Source organism: Apteryx mantelli, chromosome 26, assembly GCF_036417845.1.
Source record: "Apteryx mantelli isolate bAptMan1 chromosome 26, bAptMan1.hap1, whole genome shotgun sequence".
In the NCBI taxonomy this organism is placed as follows: Eukaryota; Metazoa; Chordata; class Aves; order Apterygiformes; family Apterygidae; genus Apteryx; species Apteryx mantelli.
The window spans coordinates 5,872,507-5,886,378 of record NC_090003.1 but is presented as its reverse complement, the minus strand read 5'-3'; the positions used below and the strand labels follow the sequence as shown (position 1 = coordinate 5,886,378).

Sequence of the window (13,872 nt, the reverse complement as noted above, 5' to 3'; positions counted from 1 at the left end):
TAGCATAATGCTTACTGATGATGACGTGTAAAAGTAAGATGACTTTTTGTAATAGGCTTCCAAGTTTCTATTTAAGTTAGTAGAGGACAGCCAAGGCTTTTTCTTCTAGGGTGTTGTTCAGCTGCATGAAGAGAGCATCTCTGAACTAAAAGATTTGCAGCCTAAGTAGATAAAATAGAGGAAATTAGAGGGAAAGGAATTATATTCCACTAATTTTAGGTTGGAGAGCTAAAGCACAGACATTATATCGTTTGTTTGGGAGTCTGTAATGAATTCAGGTCTCCTAGCTTCTGTGTACTTTAATATTTTAGCTCTGGGACCATCTTAGAGCCTTTTTCTCCTCTAACAGAGAGTATAGAGAATGATACACAAGCCATTTGCAAAATGTAGTCTAATTTCACTTTGACATAGGACTGACAGGTGACAGTTTTGGTAGTTCTCTTACAATCTTCTGCAGTATTCTATTTCTGGAAACTACTATTTAAGAATACTGTATTCATTAAGTGGGTTCAGTATTATGGAAAATATTTCTTTGGTTTGGCAAGATATTAGAGAACTGTGTTTGAAAAATACCATGTGGCATCTCCAGGTATTTTAATTAATTGTAGTTGTTTATGCAAGCTTAAATTAGATACTTGCAGAAGCTTATTTGGTTAAGTAAAATTTTAGAAAATTAAGAATTCTAGTAAGATACCTAGAGAATGAGACTGTATCTGTTTTTGGAAACTTACCTTAGTAAGTCACTTCAAGGAGGAAGTGATGGGAAAAGAGAGCTTTCTTGAGTGTTGGATATCATGAAGCTTAAAGAAAGTACCTGCAGAGTATCTTCAAATAGTTTGTCAAATTTTCAGAGGAAAGTTCAATGTCAAAGCATCATATGATTTTAAATGAGACAGCTTTTCCATTGTGTTGAACCAAATTCTATAAATCTGCTTTTCTTTAATGAACATTTTTACCAAATATGAATTGATTCTATAAAAAGGTTGAATAAACATTATATGTTTTGGCTTTCAAAAACCAACAATTCTTAAGCAGCTGTAGAAGAACAGTGGATTAAAAATAGATATCATCTTAAGTCCTGAATATAGGATGCTAACATCGTACTGAAATTTTTCTCTAAATAGGAGGCTATTGGATCTGCATTGCGTAAGTTGTGAATGACAAATGTGTTATGAGAATCTATAAAAGTATTTGTCTTCCGTTAAATGGAACAATATTTGAATCTGTCTTGGAGGATATCAAGTGTGGGAGTGGTGTTGAATCAGCATTAGCAACTTATTCTAGTTGGTGGTACTGTAGTCATGTCCTAGAACGGAGAATAGCACTGTTATTGTCCAGCAGCGTCTATGTGGGTGTTGAAGTGTGAGAAGCCCATTAGATTAGCGACAAAATGTTTTCACAGCAAAACAAAATGCTTTCAGGCTTAAATGGCTGTTTCAGCCCTAAGTGGTATATTTTTATTATAAATCAAATTTATTCTTTCAAAAGGTTGATGTTTTAATTAACTGTGCCCCCTAGCTGAGCACTGAGCACTTCTGAAATGTCTGTAGTTTTTAAGTAGAGCTTTCTTATTTCAATTTTAAGCATCTCGAAACATCTTGAAAGAAGTTCATTTAACTGTGTTATAATATTTGAACTGTGGGGCAGAGAAAGGTAATATTTTTTTTGCTTTACTCATATGGTGCAGTGGATAGGATCCTAAAATTTCGATGCTTTGAAACAAATTCATATGTGCAAAAATAAGTAGGATTATACAGACCTCTGTTTCTGAGGTAATTTTATGCTTTTACATCTGAAACAATGCACTTTTAAGGCCAGAGTTTGAGTCATGCCAAAAGTGCATGTCTTACTACCTGATTCGTAGAAACCTCTGTGGAATTGCTCTTCTGTACCATGATGTTTGTTAGGGATCTGCTTGAGACAATGACCATTCAAGTTCTTTGGTGAAACTTTTCTAATTACAAATTCAGTCATGTCGGAATTTGATCATAAATGGTTTTGCTGAAAAACAAAATAAGACAGCTGCATTTTCTAGTACACATTAGGGTAATCTGTATCTAAAATCAGTCTAATGTCTGAAACTCTTAGTATGAATTTCCTTCCCATTTACAGTACTATGCAAAAAAGAACTGAATTTTTGTTATATTTGCAACAAACAATATTATATCTGGATGTGTTCACGTAGAATATGTATTGTTAAGATAGTATACACAGGATTTCAGTAGCAAAATGTTTGAATTGTTTCCTGTTTGGAATTGTAATTTTTTAATATATCTGTAATAGGGTTTAAAAAAGCCCTCCAGATGCTAGAGAAGACTGGTCTTCAGCCATGATATTTTACTTTCCCCTTATTAAGCAAGGATGCAAGAAGTATTTTTGTGGGGGTTAGGAATTTTTGAGCCTAGAACATGAATATGCATACAGCTTTGAAAATGACCTTGCAGAATCTCTGTTCATTCTTTAAAAAACAAAAACCCATCAAGCCTTCTGTTAGCCTCTCCCCGGAGGTGTGCGCAGTTCACGCGTCCCAGTGGGTGACTGCTGATGCCTTGTTTCCACGCCGCGCTGCCAAGCCTTGTTTGTTCAGGGCAGGGAGCTGTGCTGACGTCCTGTCTGCAGTAGGCTGGTGTGTAATGCTGCTCTCAGCTGGATGATGGTTACAGAGAAATGATATGTACAGAAGATGAATGACGTTGTGTAACCAAACAGATATGGGTGTTGATTTTGTCAAATGCAATGAGTTAGTGAGTATACAACAAATATTGTTTGTTGGCGGTTTGTTGGCAAACCTAAGAGTAAATTTTGTTGCAATAGTATTTCAGCCAATTTTGCGTGGAATTAATTTAAGACATGCATAAAGTGACATTTTGTTTTGTACCTATTGTGCATATGTATACAAATTCAGATACACTTGTCACTAATTATGAACTTTAAACTTGGATCACTTTTTAATAAGCACTCAGTTTTGTATGGTACTAAGAAATACTTGTTTTAGAAGACATTCTAAACACATTGTAAGCAGGCTCTCCTGGATGAGTTTCTCGGAGAGACTGCTGCTTGGTCAGAGTTGGGAGAATATACTTACTCTCTTTTTGTGGAATGAAAATGCAGTAGGATAGCACAACCCCCCCCAAATACTACAACAAATCCTCAGTGTCATTTGATTGTACTATAGTAGGCAGGGAAAATTACTGAAATGCAGAATGCTTCAAGAAGACAGGATTGCTATGTTTTCTGGCTAATGTGAGTTGCACAAACCTGCGTTATCAAAATGAAATGTTTTCTCAGCTGTAAGTATTGCTGAGTCAGGACGCTGCAAAGTTCTATCCTGGTTACCTTTTATATGGCTGAACAAATCGCAGTATATCAAATATAAGCTAATTTACAGATTGAGCTTGGTTCTCTTCTAGGAGTGGAAGAGGTAGAAATTTATTTCAGTAATGTATCCAAATTTCAGAATGAAATGAGAAAAAGCGATGTGTTTCTATGACATAGCATGGCACATGACACTACCTATTTGCCACTAAATAAATTCTATAGAGACTAGGCTTACTTTATGGCAGTGAAAAAAATCACTGGAAAGAATTCTATAATCATATGAAAGCTTTTGTAATGGCTTCTTTACCTCTGCTGTATAAATATATGCATTTCATAACTGAGATGAAAGTAAATATCATCCTTGTGTGGGAATATTCATCCGTAAATTGTCTTATCTGCCTTGAAACAGCTTTGCAACAATATCTCTGATATACTTTGGAGAGAGGACGGAGAGCTTTAATTTTTGAAATATTTTGTACTTTAGAGAATTAAATTACTCCTTTTTGCTTCTTTTCATGGCAGAGACACTGTGAAGAAGGGAGCTACTGTGGCTTAAAAGGCCTGTTTGGGAGCTGTGCATTTGCTTATTTAGAGCAGTTTTATCATAGGTAACATCGTAGTTTTTATGCACTATAACTTTTTCAGTCATGAGCACTTGTCTGTATAATAGTAAAAAGACTTTTTACTAGCGCAAAATGGAAAATGTGATTGTACTGGGTCAGTTGTTGTTCTGAGAAACACCTGGCAGGAACTGAGCTACAATGCATCTTGAACAGAAGCTTTAATACCTTAAGAAGCATCTGGAGACACATGGATATTTATCAGAGAGATTAGTTGTGTCTTGTGCTTGGGAGCCAAGAAAGTAATACCTGAACTTTCTAGCAGCCAAAGTTGGTGTTGATGCCAGAGTTGAAGGTCACTTTGGACAATAAAGAACTGACCAGCTTTTAAACAGTCCCCTCTTCTCCCAAATAGATAATTGCCATATTAATAAACTTCTCCCTCCTCCCTCTGTTATCAGGCTTTGTGCTTCAATGTTCTTTTCAATTTATTTCTTTCTGTAATCTTAATGTTTCGCACTCAGTGCTTGACTCAATGTTAGAGTTGTTGGGAGGGGGCAGGAAGGTGGGTATAAAGGAGTGAGAGATGTGGAGCATTTAAAAGTCTGCAGTTGGAGTGTCAGTTCTGGGTGTTCAGTGTTGTCAGCCAGGAATTTAAGTAGTGTAAGATTTTCATGAATGATCCTATTACTAAAACGTATTAAAATCCAGGGTCATATTTATATCCTATGTAAAAATATACTGAAATAAATTATGTGGATGCCATAAGAGGCAGTATACTTAGTACATTAAAATAAAGAACTGATTATAAACCTAGGGATTACCTTAAGTGGGTTTCAGGGAGAACTTTTGTGAGAGCTATTTCAGAAACTGACTCCTTTTAAAATGAAGGGCTACTGTTTAATAATGGTCCATTATAAGGTATTTTTCATTAAATCTATGATATATATGCTTCAATATTGAATTGGAAATTTGCCTTTCATTTTTAAACAAAATATTTCTCCATAACTTTTAGTGCCTTACCCCTTTTTAAAGCCACTGTAGAATGGAGACTTGAATAGCTGCATTATTGCAGGTTTATTGAAAAATGTGAGAACTGGCAGGAGATCTACTGGGAGTGATTTTAAGGGTACAAGTCTGCTTTGTTATACTGCAATTCAGGTCAAAGATAATGGTAATTGGGAAAAAATAATTGATATGTTAAGTAGTATGTAAAAGGTGGTAGTCTGGGGTTTTAACGATGTTGTAATTTAATGACAGTATAATTTCCAGGGGAGTGAAGGACATGGTTGGCTGTCTTTTCATCAAAATGGAAAAGCTTTCCAAGTTCCTAAACACAGACATCAGCGACCATTTTAAAACCCAGTTGTATCTGAGATCTCCTCATAAGGGTGGAATATACGATCCAGGACACTGAGAAGGCCTGTACTCTTCTGGAGTCACTGAAAAGGGCATAGCAGGCTACCAAAGGGCATCTACAATAGTAGCAGATGACTATATTTGAGTACCTGAATCTCTATGTCCAGCATTCTAGTATTTCAGCAGCAGAGTAAAAGATAGAAGGTTTTTTTTTGTTTAATCTGGAAAATAAGTATGCTTCCAGGAAAATATACAGACTCCCCCTCCCCCACCCCACTCCCTTCCTATTTCTTAAGTTAAAGCTTTAATGTTCATTAGGGTCACAATTTAACATGTATATTTTTAATCATGGATTATGACAATACTGTCAAGTTAAGTTTGATGTAGAATTTAAATTTTGTAAATGCTAGGTGTTATGCAACATAGACCAATAAAATTTTATTTGTAAACACAAAAATCCAGTCACTGTTTCAAAAACACTTCTTTTTTCTGCAACTCAAAAGGGGAATATGAAGTTTCTTAATTTTAGAAATATGGTGGTTCTACTATGATAGGTAAAAATTTGTTTAAATTATTTAACATGTGTTCTTTAAATAGGGAGACCGGTAGAAATAAATTCTTGTGAAAATTCTGTTCTGTGGATAGTTCTCCAACAGCATGGAAGTTCGAAAATATCTTCTTGTTTAGCACTTCGTATCCTGTATTTTATCAAAAAAAAGCTTTTTGTTAAATTTAAAGATTTGAATACCCCACTTCAAAAGTCTACAAATGACAACCTGGAAATAAAAGGTTAAATCAGATTTAAAATAACTGAAAGTCTAGGATTGTAACAGTTACAGCAAATCACCACTGGAATTTTTAAATACAGTTTATCCAAAGCTTTTCTGTGTAATGTCTGCATCTTTGCCTTTTCCTTATTTGCTCCCTTTCGACCTTTCCTGTAATACTGACTTGGGTTTATCTTTTCTCCCTTTAGAGAGTTTTGAGGTGACAGTCACCAAAGAAGGTGATAAAGGGTTCTTTCTATCCCTTTTATGAATATTAACCCACTAACTTTGGTTATGAAATGGGGAATCAGCACTTAAACAGAAGATCCTGTCATGTTCTTTTGTCCCATTTATTCTCCCAGTTTTTTTCTATTTTAAAATATATTGATAAAAAATTTTATGTAACCAAACCCTTGGTTAGAAATATCTGTAAATCAGACATCCATTTGAACCATTCGGGATTGTTTTATATTGTATGGACACTATAAGAAGTTTGGGGGAAAATTAGCATTTTCTGATACCTTCACTGATAGCTTGCTTCTTTGGGACATCTTACATTTTTTCATATGCTTTGTAAAGTAATATTTGACTGCCAAAGCATTATAGCACCTTCCCTGCAGTATGCTTGCTTGAGTATGTACTTGAGTACATTATTATACTTGGGTACATTATTATATTGAGTACATTGTGTAGTTTAAAATCTGAATCATAAATATATATATTTTAAATAGCCTTAGACTATGTCTACAGTAGGAACACATTCTTGGTACCATGATATCATTGCAGCGATAATAGCAAAAGAACGTTTTATGCTGGTGTAAGAAAATCACCTTCAAAACAAAACAAGTTATACAGGTAAAAACACAGCGTAGCTGATCAAACAGTTGCATGGCGTTTGTTAGCACAGCTAGGTCAGCAAGGGCTTGCTCCTCATTACGAGCTGACAGATTGAGCTAGCTGTGCCAGCAAGATGTCTTGTAATGTAGTCTTGGCCTTAGATGCATTTTAAAATGATGTTCTAGAGACTTCTCATTCAAGTTTGTTAGAATGAAGAGTTTGAATAGAAAAGAAAGCCTAATAAACCATTCCATGTGAGAGCTTCCTTGACTAAAATGTTTGGACTGTATTACTAGATAGCCGTTGAAATGGATGCCTGAGAAGTTGGTATTTCTACCATTCTCATTCAGTAGTTTATTTTGATTCCCTAATTTTAGCCAGGTACATTGCACAGGAAGACTTTGTTCTTTGATCTGTTGACAGAATTTCTGTAATTATGGTGCTGAACCTGTACTTGAAGCTTTTTCATCTCTTGACTTGTAACTGTGCATTTTAACCTTTTGCTCTGGTCAAAATAAACAAGCTGCCCAGCTATTCCCAGTAGCTTGGCATAGAAGATATTACCAGTGGCCTTGGCTGTATGCTCTCATAAGATCTACTCTTACCCTAGAGTTATCTCAAGTACTCCTGTGAAATGCCTGTCTACATTTCTCTTTCTCTTTTGTATTCCTGCATGAATGGATGCAAAGTAAACAAGTTGCTTGGAAGGCAGACGTATGCTTCTTTTTACTAAAGTTCCCAGAACTCGCCCATTTTAAAGCACAGTGCTCTTGCTTTGTCCACAGACCCTCACAAACCCTTGGCTGCAAAATATTTGGTCATTTATTTAAAAAAAGGTTTAGTAGTTTTGACCAGTTCTAACCTCTGTTACTTTGAATCTCTAGGTGAGATTTGTGGATTTAAAATTCATGGGCAAAATGTCCCCTTTGAAGCAGTGGTAGTGGATAAATCCACTGGTGAGGGAATAATACGCTCTAAAGAAAAGCTTGACTGTGAACTACAGAAGGACTACACGTTCACCATACAGGCCTATGACTGTGGAAAGGGACCAGATGGAGCAAATGCAAAAAAATCCCACAAGTAAGTAAATCTGCGGTTGGCTGAGTGGAAGTTTGGTTTCAAGTGGTCTCCTGCACATGGTGATTTATGATCTGCATATGTAGAGTGAATGTAAACCAAGTGTTAGTACTGGAAGGCTTTCATATAATGGTAATATGAATAGTAGCAAAATGGAAGTGAACTGTTTTGATAACTCTTTAATTATATTCTAGGTGTTACTGCTTTATCCCTTGTTATCTCTGAATTTACATTAGAAAATATAATAGTGTGGGATAGAGGCAGAAAAACTGCTGAAGTAGTTTAAATCTGACGTGAGTTGCTAAAGATTTAGTTTGGGATATTAAACCTGGAAATTGTTTCAGAATTCCGTTTCTAAAACCTAAAAACTGTCTCAAGAAGTCATTGTATTAAGTTTGACAAAATGGAAAAGAATACATGTTTCTGTCATTTTTGGGTAGCCTCACCAAAAAAAGCAAGATCAATACCATAAGATTCCTCCCTGCCTAGATTAAAGGATGGGAACAAAGCAATCTTCAATTAATCTGTATCTAAAGGAAAAACCACAATGTAAAATGTTCTCTAGAAAATCCATTTGAGGAATGACTGTATAGCACCCTGGCGGAAACATCTGCAGCGCATGTGGAAGGTTACCATTTGTGCTAAGCAAAGAAGGACATGAGTAAGATGAGGGTTAGGCTAGTAGCAGTCATCTTGGTGACTAATACAAACTTGTTACTCTACTAGCTGTATGCGTTAGATAAGTAGCAGAAACATATTTCCTTAAGGGTTACACTGTTGGAAAATAGGTATGCCCATAAACTTCCTATGCTATATTCAGTTCGACTTCTGAAGGAAGAGTTCAAAGAGAAAGATAGCAACAAGCATTTTGTTGAGTTGTTCGGAATTATATTCTTTGTTCAGCTTGATTTCATACGGTTCCTTCTCTACACTTTAGAACTTAACTGCATCTTTTCTGTGTGTTGTAGGTTAATTGACATACAAACTTTCTTCTGATGGGTCCAGTAGAAAATATATCAATATAAAATATAAGTTGCTTCAAAATACTGTAAGCTAGATAAAAGGTAACACAAGTAGAATTGGCAGTGTTTGTAGGAAAAGGGCAGCTTTGGAATCTCTTCAGTAGTGTTCAGAAACACGTTATCACAGACTCCTGACCAAAGTACATGAATCTTAAAGAAAGCCTTAAATTGTCTAATGCACAGTCGGCCAGTCTTTGGTCCTTCTGAGCGATCCAGGTGTGGCTTCCATGATAGCGTTACATCATATGCAGCTTTAAACTGGTGTAGTGTTATGGTAATCCAAATTCCTGGCTATGTAATGGACCAAGGCAGCAGCGGTTCATGGAACTGACGTTACAGTGTTGCTCTGGGACCCAGCACCCTGCTCTACAGCTCTTTTCCCACAGCAGAATGCTGGGATTCCAAGACCTTTGCTTATAAACCACCCTTGAAGTTTCCATGCCCCATGGCTGTCTGTTTTATGTATCTTGTGGCTTTTAGCCATCTTGGCATATAGTTCCTAAAGTCAGGAATAAAAACTCTCTGGTACAGTTTTCTGGTAGAGTTTTCATGGCATTTATTGGGCATGTAGGATAAAATAAAATCTTAAAGATTTTTTTGATGTAAGCATTAGAAGTCTTTGCTTTTATGGAAGGACTGCAGTGATTGAATGTTTTATTAGTTTACATTGCAGGTACTTTTCATTATTCACCCTTTCTTCTTGGTCAGTGACAGAAACTGCGTATTTTCCTATTCTATGTCTACCGGGAATCTGTGACAAGTATAAAAGGAAGGAATTCAAGACCCACTCTGTTTAGGGTTATTTTGTTTACTATATAATGTTTAAAGTGCATCTTCTGCTTCTGTGATTCTTCCATTTAGATTCTTTGATCTCTCATTCATACATCCAAGAAATAAGCCAGTTTTCAGTGACTTAACTCAGTATGTTATTACCAAAAGAAAGCTAATCAAATGCATTTTACTGAGCTCTGTCTAAAACCAGTTTTAACTCTCATTCTTGTTCACGCGAAATTTAACGTTGGGTGTTTGTATCAAATAGTCTGATAGCAGAAAATAAGTGAAAGGATTGAACTGTTTTAACAGAGCTAAAGGTCTATTTTGTCACAGATGTTTTTTGTCGTATTTCTGTAAAATGGCAAAAATTTAGCAGTTACAATACCGAGTTTTAAGTTTTAGTTGCAGGTAAACAGCAACAGTAAGCGATAACCCGGAAGTTTACAGAATTATATAGTAACATACTGGAACACTGCTTTCCTAGTTAAGATGATTGAGATCCTTGGTTGTATTAGTGGCTACTTCCTTCAGGGACCTTAAATTCTGAATAGCTTCATCTGTAAAAGAATGAGCTTTTTTCAAATTCTTTGCCTGAATGGGAGTTCTGCAATATAAAGAAAACTCACTTTTCTGTCTTATTCCCAGAGCAACAGTACATATTCAGGTGAATGATGTTAATGAGTATGCTCCCGTGTTCAAAGAGAAGTCCTACAAGGCAACAGTTATTGAAGGGAAGAGGTATGACAACATCCTGAAAGTGGAAGCAGTGGATGCAGATTGTTCACCTCAGTTCAGCCAGATCTGCACCTATGAAATTGTAACTCCGGATGTTCCTTTTGCTATTGATAAAGACGGTAAGACTAGGGTGGGAGATGCAGCGGGAAACACTATAATTTACTGCCTTAAGAATAGTATTTCAAATTGGTCAGCATAAAACCAAAATAACCTGTTTTAACCCTTTTCTACAGTATAGTTGAATGGACATGTTCTTTTTAGCAATTTGAATTTATAATTGTCTTTCAATGCCAATACCATGTGCTATCTAATAATGTAAGGAGTAGGTGGTTTGCTGCATGTTCTTTGTTTCTTGTAAAATGCTTTATACCTTTATATGTGCTAAAATACCTCTACGCATTTAGTGTAGCAGTGAGCTTGAGAAATAAACAGCGATAATCAACAGTGAATATCTGTATTTTCGTCAGGTTATATAAAAAACACAGAAAAGTTAAACTATGGCAAAGAACATCAGTATAAACTGACAGTAACTGCGTATGACTGTGGGAAGAAGAGAGCTACTGAGGATGTGTTGGTTAAAATTAGCATTAAGCCTACATGCAAGCCTGGCTGGCAAGGTTAGTTTGATCTATTTCCTATCTTCTTTTAGTAGTTGCCAATTCCTTACTTAAGTTAAACACGAGAGATTTTTAATGTTTTTTTCTTTGGATAAATATGCAGGTTGGAACAAAAGAATAGAATATGAGCCTGGTACTGGTTCTCTAGCTCTGTTCCCCAGTATGCATTTGGAGACCTGTGATGAGCCAATAACCTCCATTCAAGCAACGGTTGAACTAGAAACCAACCATATTGGCAAAGGCTGTGACAGAGACACCTACTCTGAGAAATCCATTCACAGACTCTGTGGTAAGAATGCTCTGTTAGAATAAAGTGGTGTCCCTTGCTTATTCATCTTTCGTAGAATATTACATTAGAACACAAATCAGTGGCTGGTCATTGTTTTCATCTGCATGTTATTTTCCCCAACTTTTTGCCTAGCAAACAATAAAAAGCATGAAATCAGCTGAAGGTGATGTTTTAAAGTAATTCTCAAATGCAGTGAAGAATCTTTTTCCTCTGTCTCCCCACTAGCTTATATAGAGTAATAAATTCTCTCACTTGAAATTCATGTTCAAGAACTGAAAGGATGTTACATATTCAGAAGAGCATAGCCTCTCTGTTTTTCTGTAGGCATCATCGATGCAAAGAATGCCATATAAGAACCCCATGGTGAAAAATTGGATGAGAAATTCAAGAAAATGTGGTTTGGAGAAAAGACTACTTAGATAAATTTAAGCTATGTCTGCACTGGGAATAAATGGTGTCTTGGCATCCATGTATGTTGCAGTTAAAGGGCTTATGAAAAGTTTGTGAATACCAAAATGGAGGAACTGAGATTACAGGCCAAATTATCACTGATGCGTAGTATCTTCAACTTCAGTTGAAGTTAGTGGGAAGTGTGAATTCTGTGCACCCTTAGAGACCCAGGGAATTCCCAAGCTATTCCAACAGTTCTGTCACTGTGACACTGGTATTTTAGGCTTGAAAGCAGGGAAAAAGCAGCAAGCTGAGCTCCTGCTGAGAGCAGCATTACTCCTGGCTATGATATCATCATAGTGATCTGGGAGAGAATGTTTAGGTTCTGAATCAGAGTCTTATGCAGCCCTCTTCAGCTGGATGGATATGGGCCTTAAGACTAGCATGGGCCTGAGAGACAAGTGCCTTTAACATAATGGTTCCTGAGATGGAGGCAAAACAAAGCTCTACATCTGTAGAGGTAGTAAGCAAAACATTTTCAGTGAGGTTTGTTATCTACCAAGGGGTTAAATTTGTGGAAGACATTATCATCTTAGATGTGTCTAATGTTAATGCCAGCATATTCAAAAGTACAATTACTTCATGCGTGGTAGTAGGGCATAATCCTGGCAGTCAGTGCAGAAAAATTAGCATTCAGAAGAATAAATAATTTGATTTGAAACCAGCTGTAATCTTTCTAGTTTCTGTCTTTTTTCATTTGAGCGTTTTTATTGTAGGTGCTTCTTCTGGCACAGCTGAGCTACTTCCCCCTCCAAGTAGTGCTGCTAACTGGACAGTAGGACTTCCTACAGATAACGGTCATGACAGTGACCAAGTCTTTGAATTTAATGGTACACAAGCTGTGAAGATTCCAGATGGTGTTGTCACAGTCAATCTGAAAGAGCCCTTCATGATTTCGGTATGGATGAGACATGGGCCTGGAACCAAAGAGAAAGAGACAATTCTGTGCAATTCAGACAAGACAGGTTTGTCATTCAAATACAAGCAATTATCAAATATGAACAGTCTCATTGTTGAGGTTTTTTTTTTCTTTTTTTTTTTTTTTGTTACACACACTAGCAGCATGAGAACCTTAAGTCTTTTCTCTAGGTTAGGTTTTTCTTGGAAGTGAAAGCAAGAGGACTGCAAAAGTTGCTTTTTATTGTGCTTACCTATAGAGATGTGCCCTTTGATTGTTTAGCTTCAGTTCAGATTAGGCAGACATGTTGTTTTAACTCTATTTCAATATATATTATGCATTTCTTTTCGTTGTGGTAGGTTATTTATTCTGGTAATGCAGTCTGTTTTGTGTAATTCGAAAGACAGTCTTACTCTTGATACTACCTAAAGTCATTAAGATACATGCATCAGGTTTAATGATAGTGTTCGCTACCAGGTCTTTTTTTCCCTAGGAGGAAATCATTTCTCTTTCTCCAATGGTGAAATTTTTCTCATCCTGTGAATGGTTTCTGTCTATGTGAATGCCGTAGACAATCATTTTGAAGATGGTGTTGATAAAAAAGGAAATCTGATTACCCTGTTCCCATAATTGCTGTCTGATGGGGTAGAATTTTTGTCTTTGTCATCTGGAGCAGTGGCTTTGCTCCATGTGTTAGAAAGATATTTTGGCTAAAACACTGGGGCTAGGTTTTTCAAAGGAAACCAGGCTGAATACAGATGAAACACAATAGCCCTCATCTTTAACTTAATTAGATTTGATTTAAAAATAAGAAAGACTTAATAGTATCTGTAATATGGTAAAAGCATTTCTTTGAAGAGGAGAAAACTGGCTATCATTTCTTCATGCATTAGTTCTCAGAAGAGGAACAAATATTCACCTCTTTTCCCTACCTTCACCCATTCCTGTTACTCAAAACCCAAAACTTTGGATTCATGGAAGTAAGTGAACTGGAGGAAAAAAGGCAAATTTAAATACAGTTATTCCCTGGTTTGAAGTATTTTAATTTCTAGTGCTATAAATATCATTTGCCTTTGTTGCATAATATACCATTGAAATACTGAAACACTAGAAGTAGGGTTTTTTGGGGAGATAATTGTGAATATATTGGACTGGAACAACAAGGTTAA

At 36.1% G+C, this 13,872-nt stretch overlaps 1 protein-coding gene across 1 annotated transcript in view; it reads left to right on the top strand.

The window, feature by feature from the left end:
* The window catches only part of CLSTN1 (calsyntenin 1), a 40,704-nt gene that overhangs the window by 11,272 nt on the left and 15,560 nt on the right, over positions 1-13,872 (top strand). The window contains exons 3-8 of the mRNA XM_067311281.1: positions 6,214-6,243; positions 7,726-7,921; positions 10,360-10,568; positions 10,917-11,066; positions 11,170-11,355; positions 12,522-12,770. Coding sequence (XP_067167382.1) covers positions 6,214-6,243; positions 7,726-7,921; positions 10,360-10,568; positions 10,917-11,066; positions 11,170-11,355; positions 12,522-12,770 — 1,020 coding nt within the window. The remainder of the gene's footprint in view (positions 1-6,213; positions 6,244-7,725; positions 7,922-10,359; positions 10,569-10,916; positions 11,067-11,169; positions 11,356-12,521; positions 12,771-13,872) is intronic.